The sequence below is a fragment of the Trichoderma asperellum genome, chromosome 2, assembly GCF_020647865.1.
Source record: "Trichoderma asperellum chromosome 2, complete sequence".
NCBI classification, from domain to species: Eukaryota; Fungi; Ascomycota; class Sordariomycetes; order Hypocreales; family Hypocreaceae; genus Trichoderma; species Trichoderma asperellum.
In genome coordinates, this window is record NC_089416.1 from 1,347,344 (window position 1) to 1,374,104 (window position 26,761).

General features: G+C 48.5%; 5 protein-coding genes across 5 annotated transcripts; 1 reads left to right on the forward strand and 4 right to left on the reverse strand.

The window, feature by feature from the left end:
- Positions 1-301: 301 nt before the first annotated feature.
- TrAFT101_002761 (uncharacterized protein) lies at positions 302-2,827 on the reverse strand. The gene is made up of 3 exons (XM_024901752.2): positions 1,199-2,827; positions 707-1,104; positions 302-643 (listed from the first exon to the last, which is right to left on the reverse strand). Exons 1-3 carry the CDS (start codon positions 2,318-2,320, stop codon positions 508-510), a joined length of 1,656 nt encoding a protein of 551 aa, XP_024763874.2. The 5' UTR covers positions 2,321-2,827; the 3' UTR covers positions 302-507.
- A 4,719-nt stretch (positions 2,828-7,546) lies between these two features.
- TrAFT101_002762 (uncharacterized protein) lies at positions 7,547-9,163 on the reverse strand (the record flags this gene model as incomplete). Its single annotated transcript, XM_024907608.2, has 3 exons — positions 7,547-7,802; positions 7,865-8,108; positions 8,260-9,163. 3 exons carry the CDS (start codon positions 9,161-9,163, stop codon positions 7,547-7,549), a joined length of 1,404 nt encoding a protein of 467 aa, XP_024763875.2.
- Positions 9,164-14,332: 5,169 nt separating this feature from the next.
- On the reverse strand, positions 14,333-18,258 carry TrAFT101_002763 (uncharacterized protein). Its single transcript, XM_066126693.1, has 4 exons — positions 16,785-18,258; positions 15,715-16,704; positions 15,418-15,552; positions 14,333-15,344 (listed from the first exon to the last, which is right to left on the reverse strand). The coding sequence occupies exons 1-4, from the start codon at positions 17,195-17,197 to the stop codon at positions 15,335-15,337; spliced, it is 1,548 nt and encodes a 515-aa protein (XP_065982798.1). The 5' UTR covers positions 17,198-18,258; the 3' UTR covers positions 14,333-15,334.
- Positions 18,259-18,902: 644 nt separating this feature from the next.
- On the forward strand, positions 18,903-26,628 carry TrAFT101_002764 (uncharacterized protein). The gene is made up of 8 exons (XM_024899434.2): positions 18,903-19,113; positions 19,671-19,792; positions 19,845-21,070; positions 21,587-22,300; positions 22,424-22,707; positions 22,799-23,415; positions 23,482-23,686; positions 23,746-26,628. Exons 3-8 carry the CDS (start codon positions 20,482-20,484, stop codon positions 23,920-23,922), a joined length of 2,586 nt encoding a protein of 861 aa, XP_024763879.2. The 5' UTR covers positions 18,903-19,113; positions 19,671-19,792; positions 19,845-20,481; the 3' UTR covers positions 23,923-26,628.
- On the reverse strand, positions 23,912-25,670 carry TrAFT101_002765 (uncharacterized protein). The gene is made up of 4 exons (XM_024899304.2): positions 25,012-25,670; positions 24,246-24,943; positions 24,067-24,168; positions 23,912-24,002 (listed from the first exon to the last, which is right to left on the reverse strand). The coding sequence occupies exons 1-3, from the start codon at positions 25,311-25,313 to the stop codon at positions 24,092-24,094; spliced, it is 1,077 nt and encodes a 358-aa protein (XP_024763880.1). The 5' UTR covers positions 25,314-25,670; the 3' UTR covers positions 23,912-24,002; positions 24,067-24,091.
- Positions 26,629-26,761: the final 133 nt, after the last annotated feature.

Genomic DNA, 26,761 nt, shown 5'->3' on the forward strand with positions numbered 1-26,761 from the left:
TGGTCCGAGGTAACCTGATTTGAAATCCGCATTACCAGTCTCACATTTGTCGTTCGACCAAGCAAGGGCGCGAGGGCGGGGATAGCTGCCAGAGTGCGGAATTAGGATACATATGATGTGTCAATTAGACTTTAAGCGAAATGAACGAACCTGCCGAGTATTACAAATTCTAACATTTCTTAAGCTTACGCACTACAGTTCGTCTTACAATCTATGAGATAGATCAATGATGAATGGTAACATCGGAGATCATCGGTACAATAGGAGAACGGTTAAGTCTCCAGGCTACTGTGTCGTATCAGTTTTCAATTCATTTCATACGTTCAAGACATAACTCTTTTGATAAATAATTGTTATGAGGTAGTAAACAATAGCTGCTCTGGCCTGCCATGATACAGCTCTAAAGCTTGGGCTCAGCTTATAGTCTTGAACTTAAAAACACGGAACTGAAACTTCCTCTCTATACATGTATCTATAATTACCGAGATAAGCGAGGATGTGGCCAATTTATTCATATTTATGCACGAGCCGTGTAATAGACGTCCCGTCATCAAGAACTTCCGTCTCTTCCTCCAGTGTATAACCTCTCCACTTGGGCAAAAGAATTGTCCACACATACCAGTACAGAACACCAGCCACAATCCTAGTAAAGAATATTAGTTTCCATATAACTAGTGACACTGGAGTGGGAAGATTGATGACTTACGTGCTCATGCCCACCACTGCATAAGTTGCATACCAGAGTCCTCCAGAGGGTTTTCCTTTCGGAGGGAAGAACGGCGCCGCAAGGAGTGCAAGACTTAAGAGCGCTCGAGCTACAATGGTAGATAACCACGCTTTATAAGGCCTCTTCAAGTCTGGTCGCTTGAATCGCAACCATATAAGGCCAACGCCCAATGCAAGGCTGAAAACTTGACTGGGATAACCCTCCACATTGAGGATGAAGGAGAATGCTTCCGAAGTTGGTGGTAGCACAATAACCAAGAATGAAGGGACAAAATTGACGATGAGGCCACCCAAAGGTGAGTTGAATGGCTTGGTTGATGCAAGGATATCCGAGTAAGGTAAAAAGCCCTGCCTGGCAATCTCCTGCTTTAATCGGGCCTGATAATCATAGACGTTAGCCCAAGGTCATCGACTCTGAACAAATGTCCTTTATATTGTCACGTAAAATAAAGCATAAAAGACAGCAACTTACCATTGCAAATGCCACAACAAAAACATTTCCTACCGCAGAGAGAGCAACAGCAAGAGGCAAAATCGTTTTACCCACCTGCTCACCAAATACACGCCGAAAGAAGAGCGCCGCAATGAGCTCTCCGCTTCCCTTGATTTCATCAAGAGGAATAACGATGAAGTATGCGATGTTAATGAGCGCGTACATGGCGCAAGACGTGCCCAGTGCAGTCAATGTTACGGAACGCAGTGTCCGTACAGGGTCTTTAACCTCGTTCAGCACGTTGCTGATGTTATCCAATCCAGCATAAGAGTAGAAAACTTTGAATAACCCCGTCGAAATGACTCCCCAGTTCCAAACACTGTCATCCCACAAGTGATCCCACGACAAGGGGTTGCCGCCCGATGAGGTGTTTAGCGTCGGTCGGAAGAGTACGACGTAGAGACCAGAGAAAATCATGAAGATGATGATGCCAATCTTGACCCAACCAAGAAAATCTTGTATCCTGATGCCTGCCTTGGGAGCCAACCCGTGAGTCGCTGTCACCACCATCAGCAGAGCAGCAGCGACTGCTTTTGCAGCCCGGCCACTCGCATTTTCCACTCCAAAAGCAAAGAAGACGTAGCGGCTAAAGATGATGCAGTTGCTGGCGGTAAACCCTAGGAACACCGCGTTGATGGCGACTAGCGTAGTGGCAAAGAACCGCGGATATCTGTAAGTAAATTCAAGATAGACTTTCATGCCTCCAGACCGCGGCAGCATGCATCCGTATTCGAGGGACACGGACAGACCAGCGGCTGCAACGAGCGTACCGACAATCCATAACAGCAGTGACAGTCCAGGGCTTCCAACTTGCTGAAGAATAGCTCCAGGCGTGGCAAATATACCGCTGCCGATGACTCTAGATATCACGATGATATAGGCGCTCTGCCAGCTTAGTGTTCGGCCAAGAGCAGACGTCTCTGGCAGTACATCGTCTTCGACTGCACGCGATGGTTGGATCTCGCCGGCATTTTCCGTTTCGCTCAGCGTCGCCAGCGTATCATACTTGTTGTCATCTGCTCCCACAGGTAATGGGCTAGGAGAAGCTTGGAGCAACGGCTGCCTCTCTCCATTATCGTCGCTGGTATCACGGCCAGCCATGATGTATCCTTTGGCACTACAGCTGGCCAAAAGCAGAACTCGAGAACTATAGTGAGGAAAGAAAGGGAAGGACAGAATGGCTTTTACTTTTCATTCTCCTCTTATCGGGCACGAAAAAACAAAGAGAGACGCTCTACTGCCCAACGGCCAGTTCGGATCGCCAATAATACCCATTGCTACCCAGAACCATCTTTGGCGCTGATAAAGCTAGAGAGGCAATGCCCACACACAGCAGAGCAGGCACTCTGTCATTCCCGAAGATCCCATGGCCGGCATGACATACACACGAGACGCGTCCTCGTCAGCCAAAACGTTTATTGCGCGATTGGTTCCATTAATAAGGCAGACAACGCCGCCCGTGGCCAGTTGTTGAGACACCCAAATTCCATGGCGCGAGCCTCAAGCGCTCGCACGCCATCGCCTTATTGCCGCAGATAAGAGGTAAGCACTTGGAGGCTCCTAATTGAACTTTTCTGCTAGCGATGGGGGGGAACATGTTTAAGCTCTAGCGATGCTGTCTTGATAACATTTATATGGAGTATACAAGCATATATATGTAGATTGCCTGTCGTTGGCATGCGTGGCGGGTAGTACAGGGTATAATTCCATACCTCGCAATGCGCGATATTGAATGCTGCACGCTCTTAAAGTGAACACCAGATCCGCTTCCCTGCGAATTTTCTAGACGGCGTTGTCTAACTAGTAGTCCTCCGTAGCATACTTGCTAATAAGATTCTAAATGGGCTGAGAAATTATTAGCTCAGGGGAATCGAAAGCCAATTATTCAGTTTACCTAGCTAAGTCGCTATTCAAGTAGCTGGCTTTGTCAACTTGCGCCTCCTTTCAGCCATCAGCTCTCCTTATTAAGCAAGGATGATCAAGATCAGGCTTGCGCATTGATTGAGATGATGCCACTCTGTTTCGGTGTTTCCCTTGGCTAAGGCAATGTCGCAGCTTATGGATAACACATTGTTTTATTTTGAAAGGTCGTTCTGAGTAGAATATCGATTCGTTAATTAGAGATGTGAGCCTTTTAGCATAGAACACAAAATATCAGCAGTGATCTTTAGTACAAGCTGTTTTACATTTCAAGTTCACGAACGGCCCATTTACGTATTTCTAGGCTAAAGCTCGATCTGGTCTGTCTCACAAGCATTCGTCACTTACCCATGAGGTTTCGGATAACAAAGAGACCGTCCTTTTCCAGAATTCGATTCTTAACTAGAAGCAAGTTCCAGATTCATTCACTCTCCAGGATAGCTCCGCCTTACCCACCCCGATGCCTAGAACGTAGAGCTGCTACGGGCGATCTCCCGACAGATCTAATCACGATGAGATCGGAGGTTGAATAGTAAGGCACTAAGCACAGAACTATTCTAGACCGACTGCCTCAAAAAGTAGTTTTGCAGCTATATCGCAACCGATGTTTTATATATCAGGCCACCAAAGAACTATATGACTCCATAAGCGTCTACATTTGCTTTCCACTGGTGTTTCATCTAAGCTTAGCCGCACATTCAGCTCCCTCAACTCAGGATCCCAACCCACAAGTAAGGTCTCGACCTCTTCTCCTCCAGGGAGGGTAAGAAAAACCGCAAAGGTAAGATAGTATCCCTTCGCTCGGATGCTTGTAGTGCGTTGAGCCGCCGCACCCCTCTTGCATGAGTTTACCATACTCCTTCAAGATCCACAGTTGATCGACCACCCAGCTCTAGCCTGTGGACACGACCTGAAATCCGTTGAGATTGTCTGGGCCTATCATTGCAGTATAGTACGGAGTAGTGGCCATGTTATCGGCGACCTGAAAACGGTGTGCCGTCGGTGATCCTTGATGCTTGCGCAGGCTTGATTGGCTTGAATCCAACGTCAGGCAGGTGAACGGGATGGCTTATGCGTGGCTATCGAGTGAACGACCTGCCTTTTGTTTTAGTGCGTCACTGTTGACCCATCTACGCGAACGCATACTGCATATCCTATGTGTATTACATATCTACCTATCAGTGTGCATTCTACCCACCTAAACTCTTAGGTTGAAATAATCATCAGCAACTTGTATCAATAATCTACTAGGCGGAACAGCACAAGATATTAAGTCTTTGTATCTAGCTATATACTAACCTCTAAATAGGTGGAGATGAATGATTATGGCAGTCAGTAGAAGAAACGGCTCGAAGTAAGCCTATAGGTAACTATATGTGTATACATGTACTTTCAATCACACTCCTCATCCGAGTATCGGATATAGTGCTGCAGTCGATAAGTAGGGGGTTTGTATCTTTTGCCTCTAGCCTTGTTACCTCCTTGAATCCTAGAATCACTAGAGAAAACAACCCAATGCTACTTATCATATTCTGACACTTACGCCCTTGCTTGGCATTGCATGATCCCAGTCTAGCTGAAAGGGAGAGTTTGAGACATCTGCGGCTGAAGCGGGCCATGAAATAGAACCACGGACGCAGTAGTGATTATAGTGCCAAGCATGACGTATTGTTCGTCTATTTGGGCACCGGGACCCTTAGGGGATGTGATATGTCACTTGGCTATCCCGTGCATATTGTACTCTGTCAAATTGGCCATTAGGAGAATCACGGCCTAGGTCCCACGCGAAGCAAGGCTACTTAAAAATACGTGTAGTTTATACAGTATATGCGGAACATGTCATGCAGTAGCACAAGCCGGTTACTTCAAGAGATTCGAGGCGCAGTAGCAGGTATGTTGTAGCTGATGAGACAACAGTCTCAGATGGGGTGAGCTTATAAAAGAGACATGAAGCAGGTTTTGGTAATATAGTGTCTATTTCTCGAACTTCGGCTGCCATCGAATATGACTATAGCATGCACAAATGCTATTCCTTGCTGTCAGGTGATAAAATACCTGCCTTATTTGTTCACACTTACGCTACTTGTTTCACCCTCTCGATACTGTCCCCCACTCAGAATCTCGTTCTTAATTGGTCTCGTTCCCGAAGTCCATTTTCAGTTTGGGGGCCGATTTCTTCTCTTTCACCTATCTACTCTAGAGTCTTGTTGTCTCTTCTTGGCACTGGGTTTGTGCTTCGTTTCTCAGGTATCAACAATTTCGCGGGTGCGCACCACTATGCACACGCGCATGCGTGTTTTGGCCTTTTATGCAGTTTGTTTCACACCTTTTATCGCGCTACATCGACGCCACCAAGCAGCTTGGAAGGTAAAAGTGTATGTTCTCTTCGTGCTGCTTCTACACATGCCCTCTTATACTAGAATTAGCAGGTAAATATATATTCATAATAGAGCTTATTCATAATAGAGCTTAGGTAATACGGCAACTACTTGTAATAGATGTCTACAACCAGCAAGGATATCTCTCTTAATATAAGTAGGCATTGCTACCTAGTGATATTACTCTACGAGAGAAACAGCAGGGTGTCGAGAGCCTGCCTTTAAATGATACATAGAGTCAATACAAGCTCGGTATCAACACAGCCAATAACACTGCGTTTATCACCGGAGCTACCTCCGGGTTTTCAGGGTTGTTGGGATGTCATCATCCATGTACGTCAATTGGTCACCCATCAAGCTGAAGGTCTGTAAGTTTTGTCCAGGATATCCTTGTATTTACGCGCACACATATCCCAAAAACGTATTTAACATGCACATGCTGGGTCATACCTTTGCTCTGCAGCTGTGATCTGGGTTGAGGCTGCTGTATTGTAATCCCAAAAGGCGATATCAACTAACAGTGTGAAAGTAGGGCATAGCTCGTTGTTAGGCTGCTTCTTAGCACAGCCTCACCAAGTTATCGGTCCACAATGACGGCGAGGGGAAGAGTTTAGAAACAGCCACCGCAGGGAGGTGGTAGGGGGGAAGAGCCAACGATGAAATCCGCGGTAAATCCATCAGCGTATAAAAAGGAAAGAAAAGGCTAAACGAGACTGTCAAACACCCTTGTCCCCCAACACCACACCAAAGACGCAGTGCCGAGTCGTGGCATCAGGTAGTATTGTAGCAGTATATACTGTTACATTCAACTCCGTACGTCTTTTCAGCTCGTCGCTTAGCCAAATTTCATTTCCTCATGCGGAATGCGCATGAGAAATCAGCATTAACCTCCCCCGCCACGATGAAGACTTGACAACGAGCAGTAGTAACACGTTCTGTCCTGTAGCGCTAACAACATTCAAGCCCATGTCCATTCACCACGCATCTCTAGTGACGCCATAGGCAGACTGCGCACCTATGCAGCAACTCCAATTGTCGCAAAATCAGAAATGGATATATAGTATATGCATAATACAATTATATTATATTTTTATTATAATATATCGCTATCACCCTGGTGAATTACAATGTCTCACAAACTCAGTTGGCCATTACATCGAGATGGCGTTGATCCAACAGCTTGATGTCTCTGATTGCAGTAGATGACCTAGATTGAACTAAATGGCCCTGATTTTAGTATGACTTATATCAGCTCGCAAGTATGAAGCCTAAATGCACCTGGAGCTACTTTTAAAAAGCAATTTTTGCTCATAGCACAGCATCCGGCTGTCCTGATTCGTCCTCGGTTTTAGTACTGCTATCTCGGCTAAGCCACAGCCAGCCGTCCCAAACAAGAGATAGCAGCCCCTTTATGGGGCAAGGAGGCTCCTTCGGTCCAGCCCAGGCGCCTTTGACGGCCGCAATGCATCTACCCGGTCTTTTGAATAGGTGTCGACAGTGGGAATCTCCCAGTAGAAACGCCTTTGACGACATCATGCGGATATAAGTATCAGGCGAGGAAAAAGAAAGGCGTCCAATAGCGCCGCCCATTGGGGGTTAGTTGTGGTCATCATCCTCATCATCCATGCATATCGTGAACACTGCGAAGTTCTGGTCCAATCGCCAGCTCCGATTAATAGCAACCTGGCATATTCTCAGCATCGAAGCTAAAGCCTGCTTTTCGGTGCGGCTGCGACCCTGGCTGCAGCCCAAGTCACTGTCTCAGTGCCGCTGTGCCAAGCTATGCTTCAATCCTACATCTACGCCTACCGTTCATTTAGGAAATTTGTCAAGATGGAACAGATAAAATAACAAGTAGTGAATAAAACCAGGACGTGAGTACACGTGTATACCGTTCCCCCCCAGAAACTTGTACCTATTTCCTACGCCGATAATCCTGTCTAAGCCCCTGGCATTTCCTCTAACCTGCCGAGTTCTGTCTAAACCTAACTGCCCGTTTTCCTCATGGCTTTGTATTACTTCGTACTGCCTATGAAATCCAATGCTGTAAATCTCCGACAACTTGATAGGTCGGATTGGCAGAGCATCCATCACCGCCTTTCTGATCCCACGCCCACCGGTCCGCGTAGTCTGCACCGAGGAGGCCATGTAGCATGTCCGCGATGTAATCGCCAATCACTGGCAAGAATTTCCAACCGTGAAACGAGCCGCCAGTAGCCACGTATAAGCCTTCGCAATGAGGGTGAGGCGAAATGAGGAAATCATGAGTCGGTGTAGAGGCATCCCTGGAAGATTTTTGTCTAAGTACATATTCTTCAAAGACTGCAGCGAAAAACGGGATGCTTACCAGCAGATACGGTATGATTCTATGGAGAGGTTTTCAACTTCCTTGCCATACAAACCATCAAATGTCATCCTTGCACGCTCTTTGAAGAAGGGTACGAAATCTGGACCCGTCCATGTGTTGTAGTCTGATGCTTCGGGAGTCATTGACATCTTCTCGCCAGTGATGGGGTTGTTGACGTAGTTGGTAAAGCACATATCACAGTTGAACTTTATGGTGCCATCTTTCAGCATTGACATGCCCTCGCCTATATCCGTATGGTAAGCGACTGTTTCCTGCGGTCGTGTGAAATACCCATGGCTACAGGGAGTGTAATCCTTGGTTATAATCCTTGGAGGTGGGGAACGGGAGGGGAGGAAAGTCTATCAGAAAACGAAGCATTTTATGATAAAACGCACCTTTAACCTCGGGGAGGCAGTTCTTCAGCACAGGGACACCGGAAAACTTTTCTTTCTGCTCGCCGCGTAGCTTGGAGCAGAAACTAATGGCACCTGTTGCCACCAGTCGGTCGCCGATGTGTAGTTTCTTGTTCTCAGGAGCGCTCTGGACCAGCAGAGAGCCTGTCCTGGCACCGGTGCAAAGCAAGATCTTTTCTGCTTGCAGGGTATGGCCGTTGGTGAGCTCGATCCCCACGCACTGGCCGTCGGGACCGAGATCGAGCGACTTCATCTCGCCAACGACGTACTCAACCCCCAAATCCACCGCAGCTTGCATGACGGCCTCCAGTGCCTTGTCCGCTTCTGCATATCCCACTGTGGGGTTGAATAAGATCTTGTCCAAGTTACCGAAGCATGCTGTAGCATACACCCCGTTCCAGCGTTTCCGCACCTCATCAACAGGTAAGAACTCTGCATTATTGGCAACACCAACGGCCTTGTACGACGCAATGCTTTTTTCACCAAAGTCAGATGCATCAGCTCTTAGCATGCCAACTTCATGGTACCAAGGGCTGTAGAGCTTATCGGCACGCCACATGGGCATAGCCTTGAGGAGCATCCGCATGTAGAGCTTGTCTGGGTAATCATCCCGCACGATCTTGTTGATATCGTGTGAAGCGGCTCTAGGGTTCGGGAAGGGAGCGGTATCAACAATAGTGACCTTGATACCTCCCTTCCTAGCGAGACTAAGAGCCGTGGCAGCACCAAAATTTCCTGCGCCAACAATGATAACTGATGACACGTCACTGTGTATAGAAGAGTTTGACGAAACGGGCGAGGTTGGCTCAGTGTCCGTTGCCAGCTGTGGTGATGGGGGAGAAGACCCTGACTTGAAGGCTTCAGACATGGTTGTAGAGATTTGCATTTTGGACAGTATCAGTCCTTGTAGGTTGTAAGCTTATGCTGGCAAGTCAAGATAGATTGCAGATATTGAGATGGAATAAAACGAGAAGAGATATTTCAAATGAAAGTACGAACACCAATATGATAGATGAGACGTATTGGGGTTTTAAGGCGTTCTTCTAGAGGGTGAAGAGCTCGCTCTGACTTGCTTGAGATGTTGAGTCCATTAGAGGAGGAAATAACTTGAACTTTATACTCGGAGTTTTCAGGCATAACATCAAGAAGACGAGGATTTAATTGGGGGCAAGCTTGAACCGACAATTTACATAAGAGGCAGCAAAAAAAAAAAAAAAAAAAAAAAAGGAATGAGCCAGGGTCCACGGAAGAGCAAGTGGTGTGTTGATGCCCTCGCGCATGCGGACACCCCCCAGCAAGGCAAGAATGTAGGGAATCCATGCTATTGGGGAGTCAGCTGGCTAGAGCCCAACGATATCGGGGGCTGTATGAAAGCGATTAACCTGTCAAGAACAAGCCCAAGAAATTTCTCCAAGTTGTGACATAAAGCTCACCCCCAACTACGTGGGGATGAGACTCGGATAGATACAAGGAAGCGGGAAATAGAACCATGGCTGCAGATCCGAAGAAAGGGGAAAATAATCGTATGAGGTGTATGATATGATGGCGCATGAATGGCCCTATCATGGAGAAGCCGAGACCACAGCCTGGGCCGTACTTGAGCTGTATGCCCCAAGACCCAAGGCCCGGCTTTTACAAACAGGAGACAGTTCCAAAGGCAGGGAGGAGTTAGGGACAAGTTGAACCTTGCTCCGGCTGGCGGAAGCGGGAACAGGAGGGTCGCATCAGCGGAGATATGAGGATGAAAAGCAAAGCAATGATTGATGGAGGCATTCATAGAGCGGAACTAGACGAAAAAAAGAGCCTGCCGGGACTCTGTTCTGGCTCTGCTAATTGGGGCGTGTAGTTAGTTAGCGCTGTGTAATGCTGGTACCAGTTGACGCGGAACACTGATAAACATCAGCTTGCTTCTAACAGAGAAAAAAAGAAAGCAAAAACGACACTAGGAGTAAGAAAAAAGCAAGGGGATAACAGAGATTCGATCGATCCCCAAGACGGCCTAGACAGGTACCTACCGTTTACGTGTAAGCTTGAGGCTAAATGGCGCCTATAGCATGTTGCCTGCAGCTACCTGCGATGCCTTCTCACTAAAATATGGAACACCATGCAGTCGAGGGCCTCTGTGCTACCCATGTCGATGTACGACGACGTACGTACATTGTACGGATGCCGAGCTAGGCGCCGTCAAAGGGAACGAGCTGCGCTAAGTCGAGCGTCGTCGGATGCCGTGTATGTGTGCTCGTCGCTGTGTGCAAATACGAGCACACACAGACAAGGACTGGCGTTGATTCTTAGTGGAGACTCTAAACCTGGGAGCAATTAAACGCTCAATGACACAGAGTACTGGACATAGTTCTGACAGCTGGTCCTTGTTCTACCGCAGGCCCTGGCAAGTAAAGACTCCGCCAACGCGGCTGCTGCCCCTTTCACGCACTCTGATGCACGAAGACGTCTGCATACATGACACACGAATATAGCCAGTGTGTGTATTTTACCCCGGCCTGCTCGCTTCCTATCACCCGGAGCATACCCCGGCGAGCATCCTCAGAGCACGACTGCATGCCTTTTCTCTGTTCCGAGGTGCTTCACTACATGTAGTGATCTGTATCGTCCTAGCCCGGCCCTCTTATTGTTCCTTCTGCCAGCTGATTTTCCGAGGCATCAAGTACAATAGTAAGTAGCACTACTACCTCTACTAGCAGCAGTAGCAGTTAGCAGGACACGTCCGGCGGCTGCGTGGTGGAGACAGACCATGAGTGCGACTCCAGGCAAACTCAAATCTCCTTGTTGTCTCTTTTCTCCCGATTTCCTATTTTCGATTCTCGCCCCTCGTCTTCTTGTTCCCACGCCCCATCTCCCCATCTCTCCCCATCTCCCATCTCCCTCCTCTCTTGCCCCAGCGATCGCCCTAAGAGCCAAGCTTCGGTCGGCCCCATCGGCCCCTCCCCCCTAGGGGATCCATTGTCTCTGCCATTACAAGTAAGTAATCTTTCTCCACAGGTTGCATGCATGCATAGTCGTCGTACCCGATCCCGCCGTCGCGTTGTGGATACTCCTGAGCCCGTCCTGGCCGTGGTAGGCATAATTGATATTGTTTAGCGTAGCATGGGATGTTTTGAGAAGACATTGCAAAGTTTGTTGATAGGACAGGACACATGTAGCCAAGAGCATGCAGTGGTGGGCAATAGACAGCGTGTATTGCAGCTTATGTTGCCTGTACGTTCTGCAGCAGCAAGCTAGTGGTATCGGTGTAGAAGTGTGTGCGATGGGGTGCTTCTTCCTGCGCATCCAAAGGACATGGGGGTTTCCGACTGAGCTGACCAACCCTAGCACACACAGAAGGACGGAGATGGTCTCTTCCCGCTGCTACTGGTTGCTCTGTGGCCAAGGTGTTGGCTGTACCTGACACGCATCGGACTGTAACGAAGTCGGAAAGAGAGCGCCACTCGCTCGCTAGCGTTGGCCACCTAGCTTTAGCTCCGCTTCTCGATATCAATGCAGAAACCTCGTCGACGTCTTGCAGTCGGTGAATCAAAATCGTCGTGGCACAACTGTGTTACGTACAGGCCAACGCGCTGAGATTTGTCTTCAACCTCGAATAGGATAATGTTTCCATGCTGGATTCTGGCAGGACGAAAGAGACAAGAGAGATGAAAGACATAAAAGTATGAGGATGGCCTATAATGTTATGGTTCCTTCTTGAGCTTCATTCATTTCTTCCAAGTGCTCATTAACACACTCTAGGCCCGCACCATTCATAGGCCACGTGCCTCGTTGTCTTTCGAAATTCATTCGCTCCGAGTATGACCTGTACGGGCAGAGTCCGTGGGTCTAGTACGCTTCAAGATGGTGGTGTGTTGAGCCATGAGCAGCTAGGTATCGATACCGTCTCATAAGAAGTATAGAGGTGTGGTAAGATGACAGCATTGAGATATCTTTGAGGTTGTGCTGTTCTCCTTAGAGTCTGTTACCCGAAGCAGAGGAGAGGAGAAGTACCGCCGCACCCTGGATTTGATAATAGGAGTGAGTTGTTTTAGCTCCTCAGAAGCCCATCAACTGGCTTCGGTATCTCAACTTCGACCTGCATCATGACGCCATCTTTCGCTGGTGTAGGAATCCGATGCTCTGGACATGACATGTTACTTGCATGGCCGTCGAAGCCGAGCCCCTCCCATGTTCCATATATTGGTTTGGTTTGGTTTGGGGTGATGGTCTGCTATGCATTGTTTGTCATTGTCGACATGCTGGAGACATGACGACCGACCTCGGCGTCTGACGAGTGCTTATGGTGGATCAAGTGTTACTTGTCTTCTCTCCGTGGCTGGATTTCCTTTCTTTCGTAACTATTCTGCTATTCGATATATGTCGGTCGTTATTCAGTAGTGACGAACTGCTCTCGCAAATCCTGGTTCGGTACCCATTAGTTAATTATACATGTAGCTAATAGATGATCTCTTTGGTCTGTTGAGCCAGAGAGGATGATGGCAAGAGGTGGTTACCGTAAGTTGTGTCAGATGTTAACATATTCTGAAATGCGATCTAGCACATTTGAGATTATAATCGTTGGTACCTTTCTTATTAATTGTTAATAACGCAGTTGATAATTAACGTATATTGCTTCCACAAACCTCGTCTTAATTATAGACAATACGGGCATCATCAAGTTTCTCGCCTGCTTCGATCACCTCGTATCATGACCTATGTCTTCGGACCAGACTGGCTAAGGGGGAAAAAAAGTCTTTCTTACTTTCTATCAAGCAGAAAGTACAAAACATCTGGAGAGCATCCATCGTCTCGGAATAGTTGGTAGCCAGTCGTCCTGGTAACTAACCCTTGGATGGAATGCAGAGCATAGGATGAGGATGGCTTGGCAATCATAATTTGGATACGTTTGGCTGTCGGTTGTATCACTGTGTGGTTTTCGACACTCCAACTGCTGTGCGTGGTGTTTTCACCTATATTGGAGGTACCTTTAGCATCTTAGAAAAGTGCATATCACTTTAATCACGTTGCAATGTGGAAGACACTCTTTGCCCGAGTCTAGGATTCATCCGCCCTTGCCCCCCACCCCACGCCATATGCTGTTTTGGTCTTGAACTCGGCGCATTGCTTTACGACCTCGTCAGTAGAACGCATGAATGCCGCGATGCAGCATATGAGCGGCTCTCGTACCTGTACCTGTACACTTATGCATGCGGACACACGCAGGTGCATGGAGGTCCACCCAACCGTGCAGACCTTGCTGTCATTGCGCCTACACCATATGCACATGGCAGCAAATATCACGCTCTCATTTGCTGAATACATTGGCATCATTCACCGGTCAAGAAAAAAAGATCTGCTGCCATACTCAGAATACTACCATCCATGCAATGTGCCATGCACAGCGTGCAGCTTGCAGCACAGTCGGTGGCGTGAGCCGCGTGACCTTGCAGTTGCTTTTCATTTCCTTTCGATAGAAGAAAACACTTTAATATGCCGAGCTAGAAAGACAGGTGTTTGATATTAGCAAAGACATGTATGATCGCTCGGGGCAATATTGGCGCTTCGCAGCATCTTGGCCCGATGGATGATGTGTGGGGGTTCAACCATGCAACAACCGCCATGGTTTACCATATTTGGCTGCTAGATGAAGAAAAATGAGACCATTTGGACATAAACGAGGCTCGGATGGCAAACATTAGGCATACATCGGGATGAGACGGTGTTGAAAACGCTGCCTAACACTCAATCTCTTACTCAATTGCCCTTTTCAGGTGCTTTCTCCGTACGACGCTCGGAACACTAAGGGATCTTGCTTTTTGTCAAGATACGGCATGTAGTAATTTGAAAGCCAGGATTACAGGAATACGGCCAGACCAATTGCGATTCGAGATATTGGAGCCCAATGGATTGTAGCCGTTCCTTAGGTAGCATTCGAAACACCATCTGGTCACCCTGGCAAGCTTTACACTATTGCACTAATTTCGCCCCCAAATCTCGAGCCGAGTGAGCCTGACCAGGTTTTCGCCCTTGATTTAGGGGGAAAAAAAATAACCAGGTAGAGAAACAGGGTTACGAAAGTAAGAGAATTGGAGATTTAAAAAGAAGCTATTACTATTGCTAGTAATAGTAATACATACTAGCACTACCTAGAATCTACTGCTTTTTTCTGAACGATTGTCGCTAAAGAACAGGCATCGCAGATCCCAGAGTTCAGCTCTCCAGGATGTTTAAATCATGTATGCGGAGCAGCTGCCCCCTGAGTTAATTAAACGCCCGCTACTTTTCCCTTTTCGATCATTTTTATCCCTTTGGTTGTTAGTCTGACACCATATTTTGTCGTCCATCGTTATCCTCATATACCTAGTCTAAGAGTTGTGCTTTTTCCATCCCGCTGCTAAACCAGTTTCAAGCAAAGAACAGCAACGCTAAATAGAGAAATGAAAAGAAAACACGCCCCCACTCCGAGCTGAAAATCGAGCTGAGAAACTAGGAAAAAGTAAAGAAAAGTAAAGAAAAGAAAATGATGGTAAGCAAAAGCAAAAAAAAAAAAAAAAGAGATCAGTCACAAGATATCGATAGCGTGAAAGACGAGCAACCCAGTAGTTTAGACTTCCTGACTGACTGGCAACCCTATTATTAGCGTACACGGGGAGATGGGTACCGTGACTTCGGGTGGCAGAGACCGGCGGCCATAGCTTGATCCACCCAGTTGGACGGCGTCGAGGCTAGCAGAGCGCGGACTCGGGGAGAGCCGCTGACGTGGAGACGGGGAAGCCTCACCGACTCGAACCAGGCTTCAGGTGGTTGACCGCCGTGCTTTTGCCTGATTCCTTCGGAAGGGGTCGTGCTTGTTGTATGTAGTTGCTGAGACATACCATGGCGCCGGTTTGGCCCCTGTTTCTTTCATGCCTGTGCTACCCGTATGAGTAAAGCTGCGGGCTGACTTTGCCCGTCACATGTGGACCATTTTGATTTCCCTCGCTTTCTTTTTTTGGCATCCAGCTTCTCTTGCCCCTCTTTTCGGCCTATAGAGGAGATGAGAGTATTGGGTAAGTTCATGGTTTGTTTGCGTTCATACTTGCCTATACATCAAATCGTGATTAGTATCAGCAGCTAATTAGGTGGCAAAAGAGGGTCTCATCCTAAAGTACTTACGCCATAAAGTAATGCTTGACTGTAGCTTTGTGCCTTTCCAATCCGTCACGGCGCGCAAATCGGCGCTTCTTGGGAGGATTCGGGCAGCCAGGTACATCGCACCGCCAAGGCTTGCGATGTTTGTTACAATGTTGCCTGCATGATAAATTAGCAAACATGCTAGCTGGTGCATAAGACACCTGTCCTAATGCATCTGTTTTCCACATCTCCCAGGGTTTGGGATTGGGATGGAGGAGGACAACAGGGGATAGACGGTTAGGCTTGCCACGATGCTGGCAGACAGAGGTTTCTACATACGCAAAAGAGGAGTTACGGTCGAAAAGTATTAGGTTTCCACTCTTATCAACGCCACCTTTGTCGCAGCGATGGCCTCTAGGACAATAATATTTTCCTTTACCCCGCTGCTTCAAAGCCTTCAAGTTGATACCTGCAAACAGGCCGTCGTCAGAATACTCATCCGAGTCTTCTTCCTCAACCTCCTCAAGTATGTTTTCTAACGCAGCTGATGCCGATGCGGCCATTGCTATTTCTTCCGCCGAGCGAGGAGGTGGCCGAAATGGAGGGGGAGGAGGAGTAAGAATTGGTGGTGGTGGAGGCGGTGGTGGAGGAGGAGCTGGAGCCACGATTGGCGTTAATATTCTCACAGGCCTTGGGCCTGTCTTTTTTGGCATCGCTTTTTTTAACATTGTCCTTCTCGGTGCCGGCATCAGGGGCACCAGCTTTCTGAGCGTCGCCCTTGCCTGTGCTCCTTGGCCTGGTAATTCGTTTGCTAGAAATATTCTTGTTCCTGCTAGTAATGCTTGCTTCTCCTTCTGCTGCTGCTCCTTCTGCTGCTGCTGTCTTTGCTGCTTCTCTTGCTGTTGCCGTTTTTGTTCCTGCTGCTGCTGCTGCGGAGCCGGCGGCGGCGATGCTACAGGTGAAGTAGATACCGATGACTGTGTTGGCCATATTGGCGGCAAATCGAGCGATTGAGCCGGTGGTAAGAGTGGCAACGAGGGTAATGGTGCATGCGCTGGCCTTCCAACTGTTGCTCCATCTTGCAGCAAAGCCACCGCGTCGGCAATCTGCTTATGACATTCGGCTGCATGTGAGGTATTATTAAACACTTCTGGCATTGAGTTGGACTCCGAAGAGGCTGCCGATGCAGCTGCGGATGTGTCTTCGCTGTGTAACGATGAAGACGGCCGAGGGTCAACTAGACATGATAGACTAGCCTTCCGGTGGCTTCCAAGCTTCCATATGGTTTGAATATCCTGAGAGTGTTGCGCTGCCATGTCACGCATCTTACTGTATGTTGGAAGTAACATATGGTTAGATTGTATGGACACTTCAGTGCTAAACAACAAAAATACAATAAATAGACGCACCGAAGGCGGCCGAGAGTGATGTCCAGCGAAGTGGCCTCGGTAAGATCCGCAACATTTGTCTTGGCTCGAGAATTCTCGAGGATTTGCAGAGTAACATGATCAATATGAGGCCCTTTGATAAGGTTTTCAATAAGATAGGCCCATATCATGGCAGTCCGGGTCAAATAGTCGCCCATCTCCGTTAGCAAGGCGGTGGCATCGTCAGGCGAGGACGAGCATGTTGGCCCAGACGATAAGGGAGACACTTCCTCAACTCGCTGGACACTCTGAGAAGCTTGTTTAAGGTATTGAAGGACCAAACCTTCCAAAGAGAGAGAAATGGGCGACGCAGGGAGCCCAAATGTGAAGAGATGCGTGGCTTGAAGCGGCTGCATAGTGTGCGCTGATTCTATTACTGCCAACTTCGAGATCATAAACTGCAGCTTCAAGCCTAAAATACTCCGTCTGCTGTGACGGGGTAATAGAGTAGAGGATGAATCTAGCGCAGCGAGATTTCTTTTTCCTAAAGGGGGGCTTCCCCTATCAAGCCATGAGGCTGAAGTGAAACCTCTTCTAAGGCCAATGCCAACTTCAGTATTGACGATTGATTGAGACGATGGCTTGCTCTTCGAATCGCCCCGCTCTCCAATCTGCAGCCAGTGGCAGGGTTACGAAAGCAGTACAGCGGTACTACTACGTACTCCAAGCAGCAGTTAACGAAACCAGGATTCAAATTCAAGAGACAGCTGTGTATTGCAGCTATTGCAGCTCGTGGCTGGCCTAGTGGGTCACAGCCAAGGACCAGCAACATAAGACTTGGTCGCCCTTGTTATGGAAACCCTGTGCTGCCACGGCGAGCTGTTGGACAAACCAAGGGTCAAGAATGTTGGGATAAACTTTGCGTAGGTCTAAATGGGCAAAGGGGTTATCGTGCGTACTCTCTGTCTGTAAACGCTTCGGTGTCCCACTAAGAGCTGAGGCTCTTGCAGTTGCAGTAGGAAGATGAATAATCACGGGACGATGGGACTTCCCATATTTGCTTCTTTGGTGGTGGGCTCGAGCTGGAAAGACTAGGGGGGTGGTGATTCGACTGAAAACTAGTGGCCACTTTGCTCTGTGTCAAAGCTGCTGATATGCCTGTGATTGGCGTGTGATGGCCACCCTACGCCTGAGAGTCAAAGGATCTTGAGTCCAATGGCCTAGTTTGTGCTACCCACCCGACTCCGCACTGGATGCGAGGGAGAGAGAGAAAGTGTGAAGAGTGAGGGAGAGGAAGCGTGAGAGATGAAGTGAGTGAGGGGGAGGGGTCGGCAGGAAGAAGACCGAGTGAGAAGGATGGAGATGAACCCGGGCAGGTTTTAGACGGCTGAGGTCTCGAGATATAGAAGATAGGAGAATCAAAGAAGCGAGGAAGTTCAAGAAAGATGAAAGCAGGCCCAAGTAGGGAGCCCAGCGCCCAAAGAGGCCGTGGCAGAAGCGAGTTTAACAGCGTTCCAGACGGCATGACTGCCCCTTTTGAGCCTGGAGAGAAGCAAATCAGGATGCCAGCGAAGGCTCCCACACTGGCGTCGTAAGGATCCGAGCCATTGATTGGCCGCAACGAGGCGAGGCGAGAAGGACGGCAGAGAAAAGAGACAACAAGAAGGCCGAGATAGAGCTAATGCGCCCTGGCTGCACTAAGAGTAGCAGGGGCAGAGACCCCTGCACACCGGTTGTGCGAGCCGCGTCTCTCTGTCCGCAGAGGCTGAGCAGATTGGCTGGCTTGATGATCGCCTGGATGGGGTCGTGGGGAGGCCTGAAGAGACAAGGGTGTGTTGAAGGCTATACTCGAGAGAGCTCTCGATGCCAGCTTCTCCACTCGGTGAGACCAGGACCCTGGCCCCGATCGTGAGGATCCTGGTCTCACGCCGCGATCGTGAGTTTCTAAAGACGCCAGGGAGCCGGAAATCTCATTGTACAGTACTTGAAGGGAAATTATGGCTTCAAGGACCCATGCTTCCCACCCTCTTTCGTGACGCTCTGCATTCTAGACCAGAGCGTAGCAAAAAGGTAGACTATTAACGCAATAAGTGGAATAAGATGGAAGGTGTTCTAGCTCTCTCGCTCTTTCTCCCCAGCTCTCTGCTCGTATCCTCAATACATAAGAATCAGTGGGGACCAGCTCGCGCGTGCCCTGGACTTAACCTTTGGTCCGACTCGAAAGCGTACATCACGTCGCTGCTCGTACGAGTACTATACTACTTGTAAGCATCGCATTTCCAGATTACTCTTCTCTGCCTAGCATCCGATCCTCGGGCTCGAGGCCCTTGACCGCGGGAATTCTCACAAGCGGAGCATCACGGGTACACAAGTAAGTAGGAGCCAGTTCCTATTCTGTCACTCATTGCCAGAAACGAAGACATTCCGGTCCTGCGCGTGGGCCGTTACTTCGTTGTCCTCTCACAAAGGGAGGCTCAAAAGAGGGGAGACACAGAGAAAGTAGAGTTATCCGCTGACACCCCGGCTCCCTGTTTTCTCTTTTCTCCTCTTTCTCCCATCCTCTCTCCTCCTTTCCTCTTCTCTTCCGTCTGCTCCATCTTTCCCTCCCGTTGCCTCTTCTTGGCTTGTGGTCAGATCAGATCAGCCCAGATCACCGCCGGATGGGTCGGGCCAGAGCCTACGTTGGCCTGTGCCGCTGCAGATTTCCCTGTTCCCTCCCGCATTGCGTTTTCTCTTTTCTCGTCTCATCCCCTACCACCACCCCCCCAAAGGCGAATAGGTACAGTACGTACCGGCCTACCACCCTCCATCCAATCCTATTCTCCGCGCTGCCAATACTCTTCTATATTGGAAGACTGGCAACAGAAGGATCAATTATTATCATGTTTGTGCGAGTGTCATGTCGTGTATCTGATCAGTGCTGTCTAGTACCAACTGCTTTGTCTGCGTGCGCCTGAACCTGGGTTGAGCCAGTTAGCTTATTAGAAGTTCCCTCAAGTTGCTCTACCGCTACTTTCAATACTTTAGCCACTATAGATACATAAGTCCAGGTAGTGCATGCCTCCAACCGCTGTTACCTAGTTGGTACTAACTTGCAGGCAGCTTCGACTCGGTGCAGCTCAAAAGTGCGGCCGCAGCTCGGATCTGTCTCCGGCAACCAAAAACAGCGTCAGCACGCTCCACCATCTAAACCAACGGGCTTTTCAAATTTGCCTTGTGTGGTTTTCAGATCTTCCCTCACGCTTCCCTGACCCGAGTTTTCGGTTCTTCAGTTGGATCATTGCAATTGAAGGTCTAAGCTTTGGGGACTACTGGAGGGACGCCCCCCCTCGCTTCGCTCCCCGCCATATCCCTACACACAACATACACACTCACACATACGCCGTCTCTTGTTGCAAAGCCAATTGCAGCAAAAAAGCTGGTTAGCTCAGCTTGAGGCTGGTCCTCCGACTCACCAGCTTGTTGGCATATCGTCATCACCTGCTGGAGCTTCATACTTGGTCTGGCCCGGCAGAAACTGCAGCAAAGACCAACACAGTGAGCATCGTCGTGCTTCGTATTCCTGTCGTTGCATTAGATTGTATGTGCATGGTGCACGCCTGTCAGGTCCCACCAGCAGGAGAAGCTCGTCTAAGCTCTGTGGCACCCACACCGGCTCCCCTGGCCTGCTGTGCGTGTGTGTGCGTATTCACGTCATTCATTGCCATTGAGCGCTGTCTAAGTACCTGACTCAGTACCAATGAGTGACTCTCAGAACCAAGAGCGCCCATCCAAGCGCCTCAAGCTGGCGCCGCATCCGCAGCCAGCAGGTCTTTCTCAGCCTGGTCCTCCGCTGCGGTTCATCAAACCCGCGCCGTTTCCCAGCGTTGTGGCTCCTCCGAGAAGCACTATTAACATGCCTCTTTCGTGGGTCAACGTTCTATCCACTACCCGTCCTCGGCGAGTACGTGAACGTGTACGTGAACATGAACATAAGCCTGAGCCTGAACCTGAACGTGAGCTACGTCGAGGCCGCGGCCGTGGTGGCCGCCGTGGCCGCGGACGTGGTCGTGCGTCTACCAAATCTGGCACGCCCCAGACAGAAGCTGTCTCTCTGGTAAATGCAGATTTAGAGACAATTTCTTCTCCAGTTCCAACTGAATCTATATCTTCGCAGATTTCAACTCTAACGGCGACTGTAATGTCCCCCGAATACTTTCCTGAGGCGTCTTCCGAGTTGTCTTTTGAGATATCTTCCGAGGCATTGTCCGAGGCGATTCATGAACCAATGCAGCTAGATGCGGCAGCGTCAATAGAGACAGTAGTGGTTCCTCAAGATATCAGTGCATGTAAGTCAACAGCAAGCGACTGCTACGCTATAATTAGCTCGCTGAAAACTGCCTGCCTACATACATACACGTCTAGTTGGATATTGGTCGTCTATCTCGCATGAAATGGACTCTTCCCTATTCGCTTTACCCCCTGCTCCTATCTTTCCGTATCATTGCATTCTGTCTTATGTTTTTTCTCCGATATTTGTACCACTCATCATGCATTGCACATCACACCCCTCCAGTCGTTTTCCCACCCCATCACGAGGCTGAACACCTCTCTCACGTGGCTCTTGTCCTGGTGGAAGAGAATGTTTCTTTTACAAGATGAACGGCAAACGACCATCAAATTCAGCCTGTCTCTATACTCTCTTGTCACTTTACCCCGCTTAGTCGTACAACTCTGGTTTCTTTTGTTCTCTCAATCCCTTGATTCCTTTCTCCTCTTCACTCACCCCTCTGGGCTCCAAGCAGGGAGACGGCCGCTAAGTTAACCAAGACAAGCCTCTCTGGTAGTACTAACAATGACTCTAGCATCACCACTCACAGAGTCCACCCTTTCCCCAGTGTATTATGAAGATCCACTGAGTCATACCAACTTCTCCGAATTACAATCCCACTCGCTGGGAGATTTAGCGGAAGCTTTGGCCGAAGAGTTTGCTTCCCCAACTGCCCGGCAAGCCTCGCCATCATCAGCTGAAGGCGAGCATAGCAGCCGCAAGCCGCGTCATGGGTTTGTCAGCCCGTTCAAGGATTGCTTAGATACTTTCGGAAAGCTATCGTCACTGCGGTTCCCTCGTCCTACAGACGGCACGGTCAATTCGTATATCAAATTCAATTGGCCCAAGCGAGATGAGCAAAGTAGTCGCCCATCGTCCAAATCGGCTGCCACGCAGTCCAGCGAAGATTATAATGGTCAAAACGAAGATGTCAGACAGCTGCGTCAGTGGTCTTCAGCCTTAGTTGCTGCAAATTATCACTCAGCCCAGGCATCTCCCCAAAGCACATCAGAGCAATTGTATTTGGAACAGCAGGGGAGATACAGTCGGTCGCCTTCACTCCAAAGCAGCAGCACGTCGCGCTCTGCAATTCTAAGCCCTTCCAGCTCGAGTACTTGTGCCCACTCGTGGGATCCACGAAGTTTCGATACGTTGCGCCAGATGGCAGGATATACTGTCCCTAAGACCCCGTCGCATTTCGGGTTCGTTTCCCAAATGGATGATATGGATAAGCGCTTTTTCGATTTTTGTACGTTATATTTTCTTTATTTTATCAAGAGGCTTCATATCCTTCCTACTTCTCTATATTCAACTTTCATAATATGCTACATTTACCTGCTTTACTACACATTCTAACTTTTGGCAATCGTAGATGTGAGGAACTGGTGCCCCGGCCGGAGTATCCTAAAACAGACCAACCTGTGGCTCACAGACTTCGCTTGCATGGAGGGAAGCGAGGGCGTGCGAAGCGCAATTCAGAGTCTAGCCGGCGTATATGTATACGATTATCAGCCGTTAGAAAAAGTAAGCAAACGGATTAATCTTCGCTATCGCCAGGCTGAGGCTCGCTTGAGCCACCTTCTCGAAAAGACAGACCTCAGTGTCGATGAAGCAAGCGAGCTAATTACCATTTTATGTATTATGTCAATGCATGATGTAAGTTACCCCCTCTCTATATTGTTCAGTATCCGGTAAACGCCAGTCTACATTTTTTAAGTGTTTCTAACAAGAGTGTTCCAACTTGTAGATTGTCCTTACTGAACGCCGTTGCAAGTGGCCAGAAGTCCCTAGATGGCTGAAAGGAACTGAGCTATGCGAGCACTTTCTTGAATCCATTGATGAAGGGTCACGATTCTGGTCCAAAGACAACATCCAACTCTCTTCTCTCCGCAATTCCCAATCCGTCATTGTTGGTAGAGCCCTTATCCTCTCACAGCTCATGACACCTCTTCCCTCGCCATATACTTTCGATCCCGTAAAAGAAGCCAATCGCTTTGGCTGGCTCCTTTATGGCAATAGTCGAGACATGTATGAGGTTCACGGCGGTTGTGGCTTCTCTAAGAAACTGCTCCACTGTATGCGCCAGATTACATTCTGCTCTGCACGGCTAAACCAGTGCCCTGAATCCCCCGTTGTTCCCATTACTATTCGGTATATACTTTCTGAATTATTAGATATGAAACAATGGAGCAGCGCGCCTCTTTCCAATCCGTTCGAGGTCGCCCAGATACAATCTCAGGCGATTGAATGGGTCCGCGCTGCTCCAGAAGGGTACATGGTCAGCAATACCACTGAGATGACAGAGGTTACCGCGGAAGCCTGGAGAATTACGGCTGTTATTTACTTACAATGCCGCGCTCTAAGGTAAGCGAATCTATTGTTTAATGAATGAAATAGAGTATAATTTTCAGTGCTAATGATGATACTTAGGCTACCTCGAAACCATCCAGACGTAATTGCAAATCTGAGTTATCTTGCTAAATGCGTAAGCATCATGCCAACCTCCGGGTATTACTTCACCGCCCAGGCACCCCTATTCCCAGTTTTCCTCTTGGGTATGCTTGCTACTATCGCTGAACATGCCAAAATTGCGCAAAAATGGTTTGACAGCGTCACCAGCGCGCCAGTGAGAAGCGTAAGGAGTTCATTTCCCAGATACACCAGCTTCTAGAAATACTGATCAGGCTCCTATAGAGTGTACCTCCACTGTATGAAACATTAAAACGCATATGGACGTGGATTGATACCGAGCCGAGCATTGTCGTTGATCTCAAATCACTAGATCATGATATCGGCAAGAGATATCCATGGTGGGAGCACCTAATTCAACGCGTGCAAGAGAAAGAACAAGAGATTCTATGCCTAACTTGAGGCCGAAGATGTGCATTATTATTCCTCAATATGATCTATGAAAATTGGCAGCTATTTCAGTCTCCAATTCAACCCAAATACTATTGCTTTTCCATCAGCCGCCCAAGAGTCTAAGCAAAGGAATAATCAGCATAGGCCTAATACCTTGCGATTCATAACTCCATTAGGGTTATGCCAATCCGGATATGGCGCTATCTCCATCCTCTCTTTGATCTTGCTCCTCCTTCGCTTTGAGGAGATACTGTCCTGCAGAACAACGGGTTAGCAAAAGGCTTTTACTATTGCTGACCCTCGGATTGCAGAGGATAATACAAGACACTTACTAAACTCAGAGCCGGGTGCTTGCATGACATTTATCACACTCAGTCCCGCCTTATGGCACATGAGTCGAACGCTCTCCTCTCCATACTTGTGAGAGTCGAACCAGTCAAGCTCGTCACCCGCTTTGAATGTCCGGTTGAGTCCATGGATGATGACATCCCTTTTGGCTCGAAAGAAAAATCGGTGGCGAGTCGTTGGTTGTTCTTCAAGCTGCGCCATGAATTCCCAGTCTTCTTCTTGGAACCACTCTTCGCCAACTGCTTTATTCACTTGGTTAAAGCCGTTCAGGAAGAATTGGCGATACAGGTCATCCCGAGAGTGATAGGCTTTCCAAATCTTATCCTCATCTTTAGGCAGCAGGTGAGCATCCATGCCTACCAAGAGGAGGTCTCCTGGCCGGAGCGCCGCGGCCCAGTACCTCAAGTGGTTCAAAGCTTCCGCCCAAGGGTCGTTGCAAAGAACAGAGCCTAGAGAGAGGAATAGTCTCTGACCTTCGACACCTTTCACATAGGACATGCCATCTTGGAATGTTCCCCACAGCCCTGCACAAGTTACCTTGGCATTCTCTGCGGAATGTTTGCCAAGAAGGTAGCCTACGCTGTGCTCTAATGATGCTTTGGAAATATCGAGAGCCAGATATGTAGCTTCAAGCTGCGCCTCCTCAAAAGAAGAGAGCAAATGCTCCACCTTGCGAGTATCTCTGAGACATTGGAAAATTATTAGACCATTCGCCTGACTTGCTCAAAGTTTGATCTTGTTAAAACTTACCCAACTCCAAGATCAATCATGGTTACGCCAGGTTGAAGCCGCTTTATAATGTCGTTTCCGTGAGCATCAAAGAGCGCAATCTCATCATGAGTTTGATAGAACTCGGGTGTGAAGATGATTTCATTCCAAATGGGCAGTCCAACGTCGGTGTATAAGAGCTCATCTGGAAGAGTCGGCTTTGCACTGGGGCCATAGACGGCCGTGAGGACTCTGGAAAGTCTCTCTCCGACGTCTTCATGCAGTCGGCTTCCGCCTATGTCTATTACATCGCCATGACTGGGGGTCTGGTGTTGTGAAGACATACTTCTGTGCGTGCTCAATGGGTCAAATTGATAATTGAAGGGCAACAGTACAATACAATGGCGGTATTTCTTGCTGCAGGTGCGGTCTGCTCTCTAGGCTCTGGCTTTTATTCCACAATATGTGCAAGATTCTATGCTGAGTCGTGGGTAGGGAGATGCGGCTTTATAGTATAATATTGCTACTCTGATTCACTGTTATGTGGGTGTGAATAGGAGAAGGCAGCAGAGATGAGAGGCGGAGTAAAAAATACCAGTAAGAGAGGAGGAGCATTCACAAGACCCATTTCTGCATTTTAAGCCAAGCTTTGGGCAGTTTACATCTCATTTCACTGCGCGGAGAGCAATGATAAGCTCTGCGGCGAAAGTTGGCTCTGCTCGTCGCACACTGCATATTGTGCGCTCTACTGTCAAGTCTCCGTATGCATAGAGCTGCGGGCCTTGACTAAAAGAGGAGGCTAATAAGCGAAGTTTCCGCCTGGGATGTCCCGAAAAAATGACAAGGTCAAGTTACCACAATCGGTATGTACGTGAGACTACCTAGCATGCCGCCCCGTTGCCCGTGGCCATCCAGAGAGCAGCATGAGACTTTTCATGTCCAACTGGCCATGTGAGGCGAACTTGGACTTGCGGCCGGGGTACGACCAGATGGGGTTTGGCCTCACATTAGGCCACCGTAAAGCAGTTAGAGAGGGGTGCCGCCCCCTGTCAGGACGGCCACCATCAAGGAGCTGGAATGGAGGGGCAGTATATAATACTATCAGAACAGCATTGCAAGGGGGGGTGTCCAGCATCCTGCAGCAAAATGGAGACTGCCATGTCGGTTGTTCCCTCCATCGCTGCGATGTTGGCCCCTGTAATGCCAAAGGAAGAGAAAAGAAGGCATCATCGGAGCTGTGTCCGAGTGACTTGCGTCGAGTCCTTGGGCTCGGGAGCGTGGGATTTTGAATGCCAGCGCATACATGCGATCGTAATGGCTACATATGACGCGCGATCTTCCAAGCTCGGGGATTTTCTGGAAGGAAAATTGAAAGGGTATTTTAAAATCCCATTGTTGCACCACCACGTGTCTTTGCTCAGCGACTCCATTGCAACTGCTAGGCATACGTTGTTGAATATAGCATCACTTAATATCTGGAACTTCTTTATGAATGAGACCCTGATAAATAGGTCAGAGCCGCCGGGCATTGGCATTTTATGCGGGGGATCGACAGATAGTCCTCTGATATAGATAGAAGGCCAATATTCAATATTTTTTTTCTATTATTATTTTAATCTTTCAGCCTTTCTAAGTCGCGATTTCTTAATCCGATTCCGGGCTATGTCTGTTCCGAATCACCATTGAGGGCTTGACGTGTACGTGTTTGCGGTGGCGGAGAGGGCTAGAAAGCAGTGGATGATCAGCAAACGCACATATTTGTAATTCCTTTCACAACATAGACTGCTCTGCT